Source organism: Pseudorca crassidens, chromosome 14, assembly GCF_039906515.1.
Source record: "Pseudorca crassidens isolate mPseCra1 chromosome 14, mPseCra1.hap1, whole genome shotgun sequence".
In the NCBI taxonomy this organism is placed as follows: domain Eukaryota; kingdom Metazoa; phylum Chordata; class Mammalia; order Artiodactyla; family Delphinidae; genus Pseudorca; species Pseudorca crassidens.
In genome coordinates this window covers 39,788,719-39,802,628 of record NC_090309.1, presented here as the reverse complement: position 1 = coordinate 39,802,628, position 13,910 = coordinate 39,788,719, and the positions used below count along the sequence as shown (strand labels likewise).

At 35.5% G+C, this 13,910-nt stretch overlaps 1 protein-coding gene across 7 annotated transcripts in view; it reads right to left on the bottom strand.

The window, feature by feature from the left end:
* Positions 1-13,910, bottom strand: part of USP34 (ubiquitin specific peptidase 34) — a 231,535-nt gene that overhangs the window by 34,372 nt on the left and 183,253 nt on the right. For all 7 annotated transcript variants that reach the window (XM_067704953.1, XM_067704955.1, XM_067704952.1 and 4 more), the window contains 12 exons: positions 13,185-13,338; positions 12,010-12,088; positions 8,467-8,520; positions 8,259-8,354; positions 5,857-5,921; positions 5,689-5,764; positions 5,550-5,597; positions 5,087-5,152; positions 3,240-3,320; positions 1,266-1,351; positions 493-661; positions 314-388 (listed from right to left, as the gene is read on the bottom strand). In XM_067704953.1, the coding sequence (XP_067561054.1) occupies positions 314-388; positions 493-661; positions 1,266-1,351; positions 3,240-3,320; positions 5,087-5,152; positions 5,550-5,597; positions 5,689-5,764; positions 5,857-5,921; positions 8,259-8,354; positions 8,467-8,520; positions 12,010-12,088; positions 13,185-13,338 (1,049 nt within the window). The remainder of the gene's footprint in view (positions 1-313; positions 389-492; positions 662-1,265; positions 1,352-3,239; positions 3,321-5,086; positions 5,153-5,549; positions 5,598-5,688; positions 5,765-5,856; positions 5,922-8,258; positions 8,355-8,466; positions 8,521-12,009; positions 12,089-13,184; positions 13,339-13,910) is intronic.

Sequence of the window (13,910 nt, the reverse complement as noted above, 5' to 3'; positions counted from 1 at the left end):
TAGCAAAGGGCTTTAAAAATATGGCCAGCAAAAATGTTCACCAAAACACAAAATGCTACTGTAAGACCCTAAAGCAGGTGATGGCCATTTTGCCTAAATTTATTTGCTTTGATCCAGGGCCATACCAGTGAAATTTATCACTTGACTGTTTCTTCTCTCGCTATATCCATTAAAAATATCAACCAAACTTAGACCCTTAAAATCATTTAATATCAGGGCTGGAAGGGACTTCAAAGGAATCCAGTATCTTTCTATGATGCAAACTTGAAAACATGGCCTCTAAATCCCTGATATGAGACAGAATTGTACTTACATTTTCAGGCCCTTTAGTTCCCATGTAAAAATGTACCATTGTAGATATGGCTTGCAGTGAAAGCAAAAACTGGCTCTAAAAATAAAAATATTGATTTAAAAATATAAAATAAAAACAATTAAGTTTTAAATACTGAAAATAAGTACATAATACCAGAAATAAACAAGATATAGCCTCACCTCTTCTTCACCCATTTTGGCAAATTCGTAAAGGAAGGCAAAATATTCTGTAAGATGTTTACTGTGAGGCTTTACACCATGTTCCATGATTAATAACAGAGTTCTCACAAATCGAGTGACACATGAACGACCACCTATATCTTCTACTGAAGCATCCATATCATCAGACCTGAAAACACAATTTTATACACCTTAGAAAAAGTATGAAGTCTGGGGATAGATATTTTGGGAGGAGAAATATTTTAAAAACCTGAATTTATCTCTTTCATCTTTGCAATAATGAATACCAATTACAATAATACAAAAAGTTGGATTCCAGTTATCATGTCTCGCTGAAATCAAAACAAAAAGACTAAGTCAAAGTTACTTGTAGAGGATTTTGAAAATGCAATTAAATAAAAATATAACAAAAGTATTCCTTCTTGATTTATATTATTACAGATTATTTTTAAATAGGAGAACCTAAATATTTCAGTGTGGATATTTAAAAATACTTTGTAGGCAGATCATCAAAAAACTTAAAAATAAAATGTTCAGGGACTTCCCTGGTGGTCTGGTGGCTAAGACTCCGTGTTCCCAGTGCAGGGGGCCCGGGTTCGATCCCTGGTCAGGGAACTAGATCTCACATGCATGCTGCAATTAAGAGTTCGCATGCTGCAATGAAACTAAGACCCGGCACAGCCAAATAAATAAATAAATATGTTAAATAAATAAATAAATGAATGAATAAATAAATAAATAAAAAAGTTCAGTTCAAAAGGTATACTTCTTACCCATCTTCCATTCCTGGCTGTAGATAGAGATGAGCATGCACAGGTCTAAGTCTCTGAATCACATGGATACACAAACGCTGAAACATCTATAGATGAAAAGATAGGACAACCTAAGAGTCAACTCACATCAGGTAACAAAGACAATGAAAAATGAACACGATTAAAAATTCTGCTACCCTGGGCTTCCCGGGTGGCGCAGTGGTTGAGAGTCCGCCTGCCGATGCAGGGGACACGGGTTCGTGCCCCGGTCCGGGAAGATCCCACACGCCGCGGAGCGGCTGGGCCCGTGAGCCATGGCCGCTGAGCCTGCGCGTCCGGAGCCTGTGCTCCGCAACGGGAGAGGCCCGCGTACCGAAAAAAAAAAAAAATTCTGCTACCCATTTATATTTTGCCCACAGATTATCTTTTGACATTCTAAAGCTTTCCTGGTGTCTCAACTACAGACTGAAGATAAAAGGTAGAGTTAGCTTGAAAAACAATTTTATAAGGGAAAAAGCAAAAACAAACTATAGGTTTCAGTAATAGAGATTACCAAATACAAAGCTTCATGAAACCTCCTTTACTAGTGGAGATACAGAGGAAAGAAAACTTGGCATCCATCTCTTTCAGAAGAGTGGAGTGGGGCAGGACAGCTGCTTATTAGAATTTCAATGACTAGGAGAAGGAAATGCAATTTAAGTTTATCCAAAAAATATGGATTAAGATATACAAATGGCCAATAAGCACACGAAAAGATGTTTACTATCATTAATTATTAAGCAAATGCAAACCAAAACTACAATGAGATACTACTTCACACCCATTAGAATGGCTAAAATTAAGAAAACAATAAACAAATGTTGAAGAAGATGTAGCAAAAACTGGAACCTTCACAGATTGCTGGTGGGAATGTAAACTGGTGCAGACATCATGAAAAAAAGTTTGGTAGTCCCTAAGAATGTTAGTTACAACCCAGCAGTTCACTCCTCTGTATATATCCGAAAGAACTGAAAACACATGTCCACACAAATATCTGTACACATATGTTCATAGCAGTGTTATTCAAAACAGCAAAGAAGTGGAAACATCACTAATGTTCATCAACTGCTGAATAGATAAACAAAATTTGGTATATAAAATATTACTTGGCAGTAAGAAGAAATAAAGTACAGATATAAGTCACAACATGGGTAAACCTTGAAAACATTGTTAAATCAAAAAAGCCAGTCACAAAAGACCACATACTGTGTGATTCTATTCAAATGAAATGGTGAGAATAGGCAAACCCACAGAGGCAGAAAGTATATTAATGGTGGCCAGGGGCTGAAGAGAATGGACAGGATAAAATGGAAGCGATTGCTCATAAGTATGGGATTTCTTTTGGGGGTGTTATAAAATTAGGTAGATGATGGTCACATATTTGGGAATATACTAAAAACCACTTAATTTTACATTTTGAAAAGTTTTGCTAAATTTTATGATATAAGAATTGTATCTCAATTATAACTGCAAGCATATTTCAGATTAAATTTTTGGTTTTGTGTCATAAATGCATATGTATTTTTCTTCCTTGTTAATTTTTCCAATGATTTATGAAAAACAAATTGATTCATGTGACAGTTGAGAATCTGTCACAGAAATAAGTTATACACTATTCATTTAACTTTCAAGGCCATTACAGTACCCTACCATGGTTAGAATACCTAAGGATCTGAAAAAGAATCAGTACAACTCATACATCAAAGTAGGATCTGAGAAAATAGGCAGTTACAACTATCTTCCTATAACCAGGAAATGTGAATGATTTTAATCACTTGACTGGAAATTATAGCTGATTTGCCAAAAGAAGGTGGTGAAAATAAGAGCAAAATGACTTTTGTGATAAGAGGTCGATCTTTTCAAATTACTTCCAATGCTGGGTTAAAATTTATTCACAGGCAAATTCCGAACAATTAACTTGAAAGCCACTTCTTTTCCAAATAAATTTTTTCTTACCTGTCTCACAATTTGATTAGGGCACTTAATTAGTATCTGCATTGGCCACCAATCATCATCAGCCATGCGGTCCAAAAACCACTGTAAGTAAATAGTGTGATTTTAACATTCAATCAATACTTGCCAATTGGGATAAAAATCACACAAAGATTTTAATTCTAGTTGACATCTGAATTCTTTTAAATTCTTACCAAAAAAGATTCTTCAATTGGTAGAAAGTGTAAAATCTAAAATGTCTAAAGTCATAATCAAGGTCATCTCAATACAGAATTCCATGGATGCCATTTACATTATAGTGTAGAACCTACATGATGACAACCTGCAGTTCTTAATAAAGTCAAATACTATTTTCCTCTTAGACTTCATAAATGTCACACTGCAGAATTTTTTGTTCCTATTAATAATATACGATCTGAGTATGATAAACTTTCTGTTTAAAACCAATTTATGTTCTGTTGATAACAAAAAACACTCTTCTTTAGGCTAAGACAATTTCCCATTAATTTCAAGATATCTCTTAATCACATATTTAACTCCTCTATTGAACTGTACTGCCTATTTATGCACACACATAATTACTGACAACTGTAGAGAATTTTAACTCCTTGACGGAGTTCCAGAGGCAAATCCTTAGTGAAAAAACTGAAGTCGCAACTTTATTTAAAAAAACAACAAAAACAAAAAAAATTTATGACTTAATCAAGCTTCTGCATCTACTGAACAGTTTTTTTTGTTTGTTTTTACTGAATAGTTTTTGAAAAATCATGAAGGGGGAAGGGAATAGAGGAATATGTTAAATAACACGCAAAGGATGCACTAGATCAAAGCCAGCATGTGGAAAATCCTGCAGAACAAATGAGAATGTGGTACAGAGGGAAAAAAAAAAAGAAGGTAACTACAGTTGCTCCTTGGTATGGAGCCCCAGCATACACGAAAATCTGCAGATACTCAAGTCCCATAGCTGACCTTCTGTATCTTAGGTTCCTCCGCATCCTCGGATTTAACCAACCACAGATTGTACGGTACTGTACGTACTTACTGAAAAAATCTGTGTATGAGTGGATCCACACAGTTCAAACCCGTGTTGTCCACGGGTCAACTGTATTATAGATGAAAAGAGATTTACAAGACAAAAGCAAAATGTGGACCTTGTTTCAATACTAATTCAAACAAACCGACTGAAAAAAATTTAAAAAAATAATCTTTCTAAAAACCTTCTACCTATGAAAAAATCTTCAACTAACTTCATCTATTGTACACTATGCTGCTGTCTCCCACTTCTGGGAATTTATAAGACCTGCATTCCTAGAAAGGTACACACCACTCCGGGAGATCATCACAAATGATAAACGATAGTAAGATGGCAATATGGCTAAGTGTTTATTACCTGTGTGCATACTATCCTTAGGGATGTATGTTTCTCTTATAATGTAATATGGGAAAAGATAAAATAGGACATAAACTGATCTACTGGGATATATGCAATTTTTCTCAGAGGGGGAAGGGAGATATGCATTTTTCAGTATTTTCTAGTAGCATACAAAAGTAGTTAAGAAATATCTGGTACAGTTCTGAATTTTCTATACTTTTTCCTTCCAATACATGGTGGGGGGGAACCCAAGGATTTTTAAGTAACTTAAAACTCAATTATTTAATCAATGTAATGAATTTGATACATTAATTATAAATTTCTCTTGGCAATCAAGTAATTTTAGGAACAACTTACACTGGCTCCCTATGATTTATAATAGATAAAACAATTTTGTTATATCATCTAAGTTAAGAATAAAAGAAAACAAGAAAGTGAATCTTAAGCTATGCATTGTTTGTTGAATCATTCACCTCACCTCACAAGCTGCTTGGCTATTATTAAATTGTTTGGTCAACAGTTCAATCCACTGAAGCATTGTGGGCTAAAAAAGAAAAAGAAGTTACTGAAGGTATTAGGTGATATCTGGGGCTTCCCTGGTGGTGCAGTGGTTAAGAATCCACCTGTCAATGCAGGGGACACAGGTTCAGGCCCTGGTCCGGGAAGATCCCACATGCCGCGGAGCAACTAAGCCCATGTGCTCCAACTACTGAGCCTGCGCTCTAGAGCCCACGAGCCACAACTACTGAAGCCCGTGCTCCACAACAAGAGAAGCCACCACAATGAGAAGGCTGTGCACCGCAATGAAGAGTAGCCCCTGCTCACTGCGACTACAGAAAGCCCACGTAGTAACGAAGACCCAACGCAGCCAAAAAAAAAAAAAAAAAAAGATATGATAAATGACATGAATGGCACAAAAGTTTATGAAATAGAACACATACCTTTTCTTTTGAATGAATAAATGTCTCTAGGACAAAGGAAGTGCTTAACTGCAAGAAAAGATAAAATTAAGCAAAAAAGATTTAATTATTTTAAAGTCACCAATTTTGAAGAAATTACCTAAGTCTACACATATATTACCTTTGCTGTCATTAAGGACACAGCTTTAGGATCTGGTAATGTACTGGGAATACAACTACACAACTGCCACATAAACCTAGAATTTGAAAACAATAGGTTAAAATTCTTACAAAATAAGATTTTTTAAAAGTGTTAACAAAAAAATCTTACTAAATCTGCCAAGCTTACCCAAAATATGTATGTTCAAAAATGTTTTTGTCTTGAAGAAACTGCATGTTATCATGCCAAATCCACTGAAGAAAAAAATGTTAACATTAGACATCAGAAAGCATTTGCTTCATAACATTTTACCAATATTTTTATTAGACAAAATAAGACTTGCTCTAGAAGAAACAAAAAGTATACATGCACTTAAATTCATGTTGACTTTTTTCCAGGTAAATGGAATATAGAAGTAGTTACTAAACCTAATCCAATTTATCATTACTTATCTGGTTACCTCAAGCAATCACGTTGTTTCTTTTTTTTTCAATTTATTTATTAAAATTTTGAAAGTAAGAACTCTGAAATCCCATCTGTCTGAAGAGCAAATATGTAATGAATAAAATTATGTTAACATTGATAACATACATGAAAACTATGGTAGGCTGATATTCTGGTAACAACAGGTTATGAAAGACAGGTTTATGTTTAAAAACTGGCAAAATAGGGCTTCCCTGGTGGCGCAGTGGTTGAGAGTCCGCCTGCCGATGCAGGGGACACGGGTTCGTGCCCCGGTCCAGGATGATCCCACATGCCGCAGAGCGGCTGGGTCCGTGAGCCATGGCCGCTGAGCCTACGTGTCCAGAGCCTGTGCTCCGCAACGGGAGAGGCCACAACAGTGAGAGGCCCACGTACCGCAAAAAAAAAAAAAAAAAAAAAAAAACTGGCAAAATAAGGGACTTCCCTGGTGGCACAGTGGTTAAGAATCTGCCTACCAATGCAGGGGACACAGGTTCATGCCCTGGTCTGGGAAGATCCCACATGCCAGAGAGCAACTAAGCCCGTGCACCATAACTACTGAGCCTGTGCTCTAGAGCCTGCGAGCCACAACTACTGAAGCGCACGTGCCTAGAGCCCGTATTCCGCGATGAGGAGCCACCACAATGAGAAGCCTGCACACCGCAATGAAAAGTAGCCCGCACTCGCTGCAACTAGAGAAAGCCCGCGTGCAGCAACGAAGACCCAACGCGGCCAAAGATAAATAAAAAAATTTTTTAAAAAAGAAAACAATGTGAAAAAGAAATTCATGTTTACTTACAGATCCTGTATTTATTGAAAAAAAAAAACCCAAAACCATGTGTAAGTGGACCCTCACAGTTCAAGCCTGTGTTGTTCAAATGCCAACTGTACATCATTAAGGTTTTATGTAAAATTTCATTTTATTTCACATGTGGGTGGCTATCTTTAAATACTGTTGGGTCCTCATCTACAACATGGTGTACATCTGAATACCCTGGGGACACAAAGTCTTGCACATAATGATGATTAGAATCTATTTTATTTTGCTATTATGATAGCAGTTGAAATAAATCTTTGTATAAATAGGTGAGTTTAATAGCTTGGCATCTAGTGACGCATCTAATTCTGCTGGTAAACCTAAATTAGAGGGTTTGGAAGAAGATAATATTCTTGGCTCTTTATCAGTAAATTACAGGTAGGCAAGATACCATTAAAAGTGTTTGGGGGGCTTTCCTGGTGGCGCAGTGGTTGGGAGTCTGCCTGCCAATGCAGGGGACACGGGTTCGTGCCCCGGTCCGGGAGGATCCCACAGGCCGCGGAGCGGCTGGGCCCGTGAGCCATGGCCGCTGAGCCTGCGCGTCCGGAGCCTGTGCTCTGCAACGGGAGAGGCCATGGCAGTGAGAGGCCCACGTACCGCAAAAAAAAAAAAAAAAAAAAAAAAAGTGTTTGAGGAACAAAATCCACTCAGTTTTAAGACTTGACCACAATAGTGCAAATATCAATCAGTCAGAGAGTAAAAGTTTAATTGTCTACATGGAAGAGTACACTTGTATCAGGTATACCTTTCTGGAGATTTTTTTTTTTACTTTTGGCCGAGTCAGTTTACAACAATGACACAACATACATTGAGTGTGCACACTTTTTATAAACCCCTAACATTATCACGTAACTACATTATGAAACGAAGAGAGCTCATTACTACAAATGAGACACATATTAAAATATATATAATACATATTTTAAATGCATTTAAAATACACTGTACGCTTGTGTATAATATGAAGCGTAAGAAAAGGAACATTCACAGTCCTACCACCCAATCCAAGAATATCACCAACCATACAAGTTAATTGTGAGCTTGAGCTTATTCCATCAACCATTTTTACCTTTCTTATTTTTCTTCAGTGTTACTAATAATTGTTTTCCACTCCCTTTAATCTCTTTCAGTTTACATTCACCTGTTGTATGTCAGTATTACCGAGACTATTTGTGAAGAGGGTTAAGGTCTACCTCGGATTACAGATACTAATGATGCTGTTTATATAGCCTGCTTTTATATTCTAGAACTAATACTTGCATAAATACTTAACATGCTTTTAAATTGTTGCTAAAGTTAAATTAACTCATACCTCTAGTAATTCAGATGAAACATCGAATTTGTATTCTTTGCCATTTTCTTCCTCTGGTTCCATGCGTTTGTAAAACAGCATATAAGCACTGTGTGTCTTTTAAGAGGGAAAAAAAAGTATATTTTCATTTTGACATAGTATAACTATAAAAGTAGATAACATGGAAGTCAGAAAACAATGTACAATTATACATGAAAGAAATGGTTACCTTTTCGAAGGAGAAATCCATAAATTTATCTGTAACAGAATCATAGGTCTTGGTCTGTTTAAAAAAATGAAAGTTTTCCTTCTTTAAGAAATGGGTACACTCAGCTGTATTTATATATAAAATACTTCATAAATAGCTATTTTATACTTTATAGCAACTTTGTAAATAGTTCTCAAATAGCATTATATTCAGAAAAATCTTTAATAGAAGTTTTTGGATAGGAGTAGTACTTTAAAAAAAAGATTCAAAACATTTTTAAGGTACTTTACCATCAATAATATAAAGCTTAATAAAATGGACTTGCAATCTGAAAAACTACTTTTTAAATAAATCTTTATTGGAATATAATTGCTTCACAATACCTTGTTAGTTTCTGTTGCACAACAAAGTGTATCAGCCATATGCATACAGACAACCCCATATCCCCGCCCTCATATCCCCTCCCTCTTGAGCCTCCCTCTCATCCTCCCTATCCCACCCCTCTAGGTCATCGCAAAGCACCAAGTTGATCTCCCTGTGCTATGCTGCTGCTTCCCACCAGCCAACTATTTCACATTCAGTAGTGTATATATGTTGACGCTACTCTCACTTCGCCCCAGCTTCGCCCTCCCACCCCATGTCATCAAGTCCGTTCTCTATGCCTACCCCTTTATTCCTGCCCTGCAACTAGGTTCATCAGTATTATTTTCTTTTTTTGATTCCATATATGTGCGTTAGCCTACAGTATTTGTTTTTCTCTTTCTGACTTACTTCATTCTGTATGTCAGAGTCTAGGTCCATCCACCTCACTACAAATAACTGAATTTCATTTTTTTTATAGCTGAGTAATATTCCATTGTATATATGTGCCACATCTTCTTTATCCATTCATCTGTCAATGGACATTTAGGTTGGTTCCATGTCCTGGCTATTGTAAATAGTGCTGCAATGAACACTGTGATGCATGTCTCTCTTTTTTTTTTTTTTGCAGTACGCGGGCCTCTCACTGCTGTGGCCTCTCCCGTTGCGGAGCACAGGCTCCGGACGTGCAGGCTCAGCGGCCATGGTTCACAGGCCCAGCCGCTCCGCAGCATGTGGGATCCTCCCGGACCGGGGCACGAACCCGTGTCCCCTGCATCGGCAGGTGGACTCTCAACCACTGCGCCACCAGGGAAGCCCTGGTGCATGTCTCTTTTTGAATTATGGTTTTCTCAGGGTATATGCCCAGTAGTGGGATTGCTGGGTCATATGGCAGTTCTATTTTTAGTTTTTTAAGGAACCTCCATACTCTTTTCTATAGTGGCTGTATCAATTTACATTCCCACCAGCAGTGTAGGAGGGTTCCCTTTTCACCACACCCTTTCCAGCATTTATTGTTTCTAGCTTTTTTGATAATGGCCATTCTGACCGGCATGAGGTGATACCTCACTGTAGTTTTGATTTGCATTTCTCTAATAATTAGTGATGTTGAGCATCTTTTCATGTGCCTCTTGGCTGTCTTTAAGTCTTCCTTGGTGAAATGTCTATTTAGGTCTTCTGCCCATTTTCTAACTGGATTGTTTAGTTTTTTTTGATATTGAACTCCATGAGCTGTTTTTATATTTTGGAGATGAATCCTCTGTCTGTTGTTTCATTTGCAAATATTTTCTCCCATTCTGAGGGTTGTCTTATTGTCTTCTTTATGGTTTCCTTTGCTGTGCAAAAGCTTTTAAGTTTAATTAAGTCCCATTTGTTTATTTTTGTTTTTATTTCTGTTACTCTAGGAGGTGTGTCAAGAAAGATCTTGCTGTGGTTTATGTCAAAGAGTGTTTTTCCTACGTTTTCCTCTAAAAGTTTTATAGTGTCTGGTCTTACATATAAGTCTTTAATGCATTTGGAGTTTATTTTTGTGTATGGTGTTAGGTAGTGTTCTAATTTCATTCTTTTACATGTAGCTGTCCAGTTTTCTCAGCACCACTCATTGAAGAGGCTGTCTTTTCTCCATTTTATGTTCCTGCCTCCTTTGTTGTAAATTAGGTGCCCATATGTGCCTGGGTTTACCTCTGGGCATTCTATCCTGTACCATTGATCTATATTTCTGTTTTTGTGCCAGTACCATACTGTCTTGATTACTGTACCTTTTGGTATAGTTTGAAGTCGGGGAGCCTGATTCCTCCAGCTCCATTTTTCTTTCTCAAGATTGCTTTGGCTATTCGGGGTCTTTTGTGTTTCCATATGAATTGTAAGATTTTTTGTTCTAATTCTGTGAAGAATGCCATTGGTAGTTTGATAGGGATTACACTGAATCTGTAGATTGCTTTGGGTAGTATAGTCATTTTCACAATATTGATTCTTCCAATCCAAGAACATGGTATATCTCTCCATCTGTTTGTGTCATCTTTGATTTCTTTCATCAGTGTCTTACAGTTTTCTGAGTACAGGTCTTTTACCTCCGTAGGTAGGTTTATTCCTAGGGATTTTTATTCTTTTTGTTGCAATGGTGAATGGGATTTTTTCCTTAATTTCTCTTCAAATATATAAAACTTAATAAAGTGGGCATGCAATCTGAAAAACTACCTTTTAAAAGAAGAGTTTTGCACTGTTTACTTGTTTATCTTTTCTTTTTTTTTTTCTGAGGAAATATTCTAGGAATAACATCTAGAGATGCAATAGATTTAGTTATGGCTTCAATGGTAACTCATTATTTCCTTCCTTCTTCTACTCATTTTCCAAGTGTTAGGTATTTGTCTAATTTTCCTTTTCTATTCAGAATAGTACATAAGAGCATCAAAGAGCAGTTAAGAAAGTCTTTTCATTAAAATCCAGAATGTGACCAGTTATTTCACAATAAACATGGCTATTAAAGGGAAATAAAACTTTATCTGAGCTTCTTTATGAAATAGAAATTACTTTTTAATACTTGTGAGAATCAACAGGCTATTTTTAAAGTTTTCAGAAAATTGGTACTAGGGTAAACTGCATATGAAGAAGTGTAATTATTATAGCACTACTCCAACCTAATTGTCTTTTCTTATATCTTAACTGACAATTACAAAACAGATAATCTTTTTCTATCCTGTCACCAGTAATAACTAGGTTGTTGCCTCTGTTATTGAAAGCACTAAAGGAACAATCTTTAAAGTTTAGCTTAAGCCAACTTCCTTGTCAAAGATTTCTCATAGTAAGTACTTACTCAATAAAGTAATTATTCAATAAAGAGTAATTTCTTTCTGTTATAATCCCAAAGCATTTAAGTAAACAACTTATTTAATCATGATGTCTTGTGGAAATGTAATTCAATTCCTATACTATTATTTTTCAATTGTAAGTCTTAACCCTTCTTAATCAGACCCTCTTAATCAGTTGAAGAAATAGTAATTTAAAATATATTTTCAAAAAAAAATATTTTCCAGTGTCTGGTATATGCTCCAAACATACTAAACTATACTAAACAACAAAAAAAAAACATTTTAGATTGAATTATAGGAATTAGGAGAAAGTTACATGACTCTGCTATTGGATTTTATGATACTGCAAAGCACTTATAAAGTCATGAACCATTTATAACTTTTGAATAAAACTTACCGTCATCTCTCCACCAAAACATTCAGAAGCAAGTTGAGCAGAATCAAAAGGTTTTACCTCAGCATCATTAAAAAGATACCTAAAGCAGAGCATATAGTATTGATCAAGTATATATGTAATATATCTGTATTGTGCCTCTTTTTAAAATATTTAGATTACATTCTAATATATTACAAATACTGATCAAACTTATTAATATGTGGTAAATTCTAACTAAGCTCTTGTTTCGACAATTCTAATCCACTAGAAATTGGGAATATAATTTCACAACATAGTCATAACCACCTTAAAATCTGATAGATCTATTCATAACCTCAGAGTAACAAAAGAGTTCATAAAAGCAAGGAATAAAAAGTTTGCATAACTTTCTAACATGTAAAGCTATCGGACAGAAAACATTAAGAGTTTGGAAAACTTACAACGATAAAGATGCCATTTCAAAATTTATATTCAAATGGACAAAAAAAAGTAAAGATACCATGGATATGATGGTTTAAAGAGTGAGAAATATTTCAACGAAACTGTTCTATTAAGTGCAGATCAATTTACCAATGTACACTTTGTTCACAGCAATATCCCCAATATTTAGAACAATGTCTAGCACATCAATAGTCTCTACACATGAGACTTTATTCAACAACCTCCGAGGACCAAAAACCAGCTATTAAGGACTGATTGAATGACTTCCAGCCATTAACTTGACGAAAGATGATAAAAAGAATGTGTGTCAGAAGGGAAAGGTAAGGTGAAGAAAATTGAGTATGCAGGTTATTTTCTAACTGAAATACATAAGGACTTTGTGGCCACCCTATAAAAGGCATTCAGTTAACAGTTCTGGAATAAGTGAACACAGGTAGGTAAGATTTGGAAGGTGCAATATTGTCTGTGAATCTAAAGTTGTGGGCAAAACTTTGAGTGTGTTCATTTTTCTTAGGCGAGAATTTATCAAATTCTCAAAAGAGTCTGGAGATGTATAAAGTTTAAGGATGGATTCATATTGTCTTTTGAAAGCTTTCATTTAAACATTTTATGTGCCCCCTTTCCCAACTATAAAGTTTTTAGAAAACTAAAATCCGAAAACGTATCTCAAGAAGAAAACTATCATAAGCTTATATTTTAAAAACAGAAGAAAAAAGATTTTTTTAAATCCCAAGAATAAAAAATTTAAAACTCACCATTTATTGTTTTTATAAGCATGTGGATTGACTATATCTCTAATGAAGCTGTAATAGTGTCCACCATCTGCTGTTCCTGTGTGAACAGTCACTCCTATCAAGTCATACTCATAGCTCTCTGTGTCTTTTGAATGATCACTGACTTCCTTAAAACCTGGAATGATTTACATAAAATAATGGCAATAATTTTGAAAACTGCACACAGTGACATCTTAGAATCACTTTATATACTAAACTTTATGCACAGAAATAGGCACAGATACTTTATATATTCAAATAGGTACAAAACAATCCTATATGCTAGTCATTCATCATTCGTAGCCTACAATTTTAAGGAACATTTATACAAATCACTGGAAAAACAACCATGTGTCAGTGCGTAACTAGGGACAATCTCCATGTAATATGTAAATGTAAAATATATTCTTTTTGCTTAATCTGGCTCTTCCTTTTGAAATAGATAAATCTGAATGAAGCATTTTGTATTACCTTTATTAGGAGCAGGCAAACGCAAGATCTGAAAAGTATTAACATATTTATGCCTGTTAGTCTCATGCTAAGGAAAATGGAGCATTGTACTGGCAGCATGCTTCCAACTGTTTTCCCAGTTAATAGAAAACACTATGTATTAGGAGCTTTATGTAGACAGAAACAAAATAAACAAAATATATACTTCCCACCCACAGAGATTACAATTTGAAAAGTTATTACAAGAGATATTAAGAA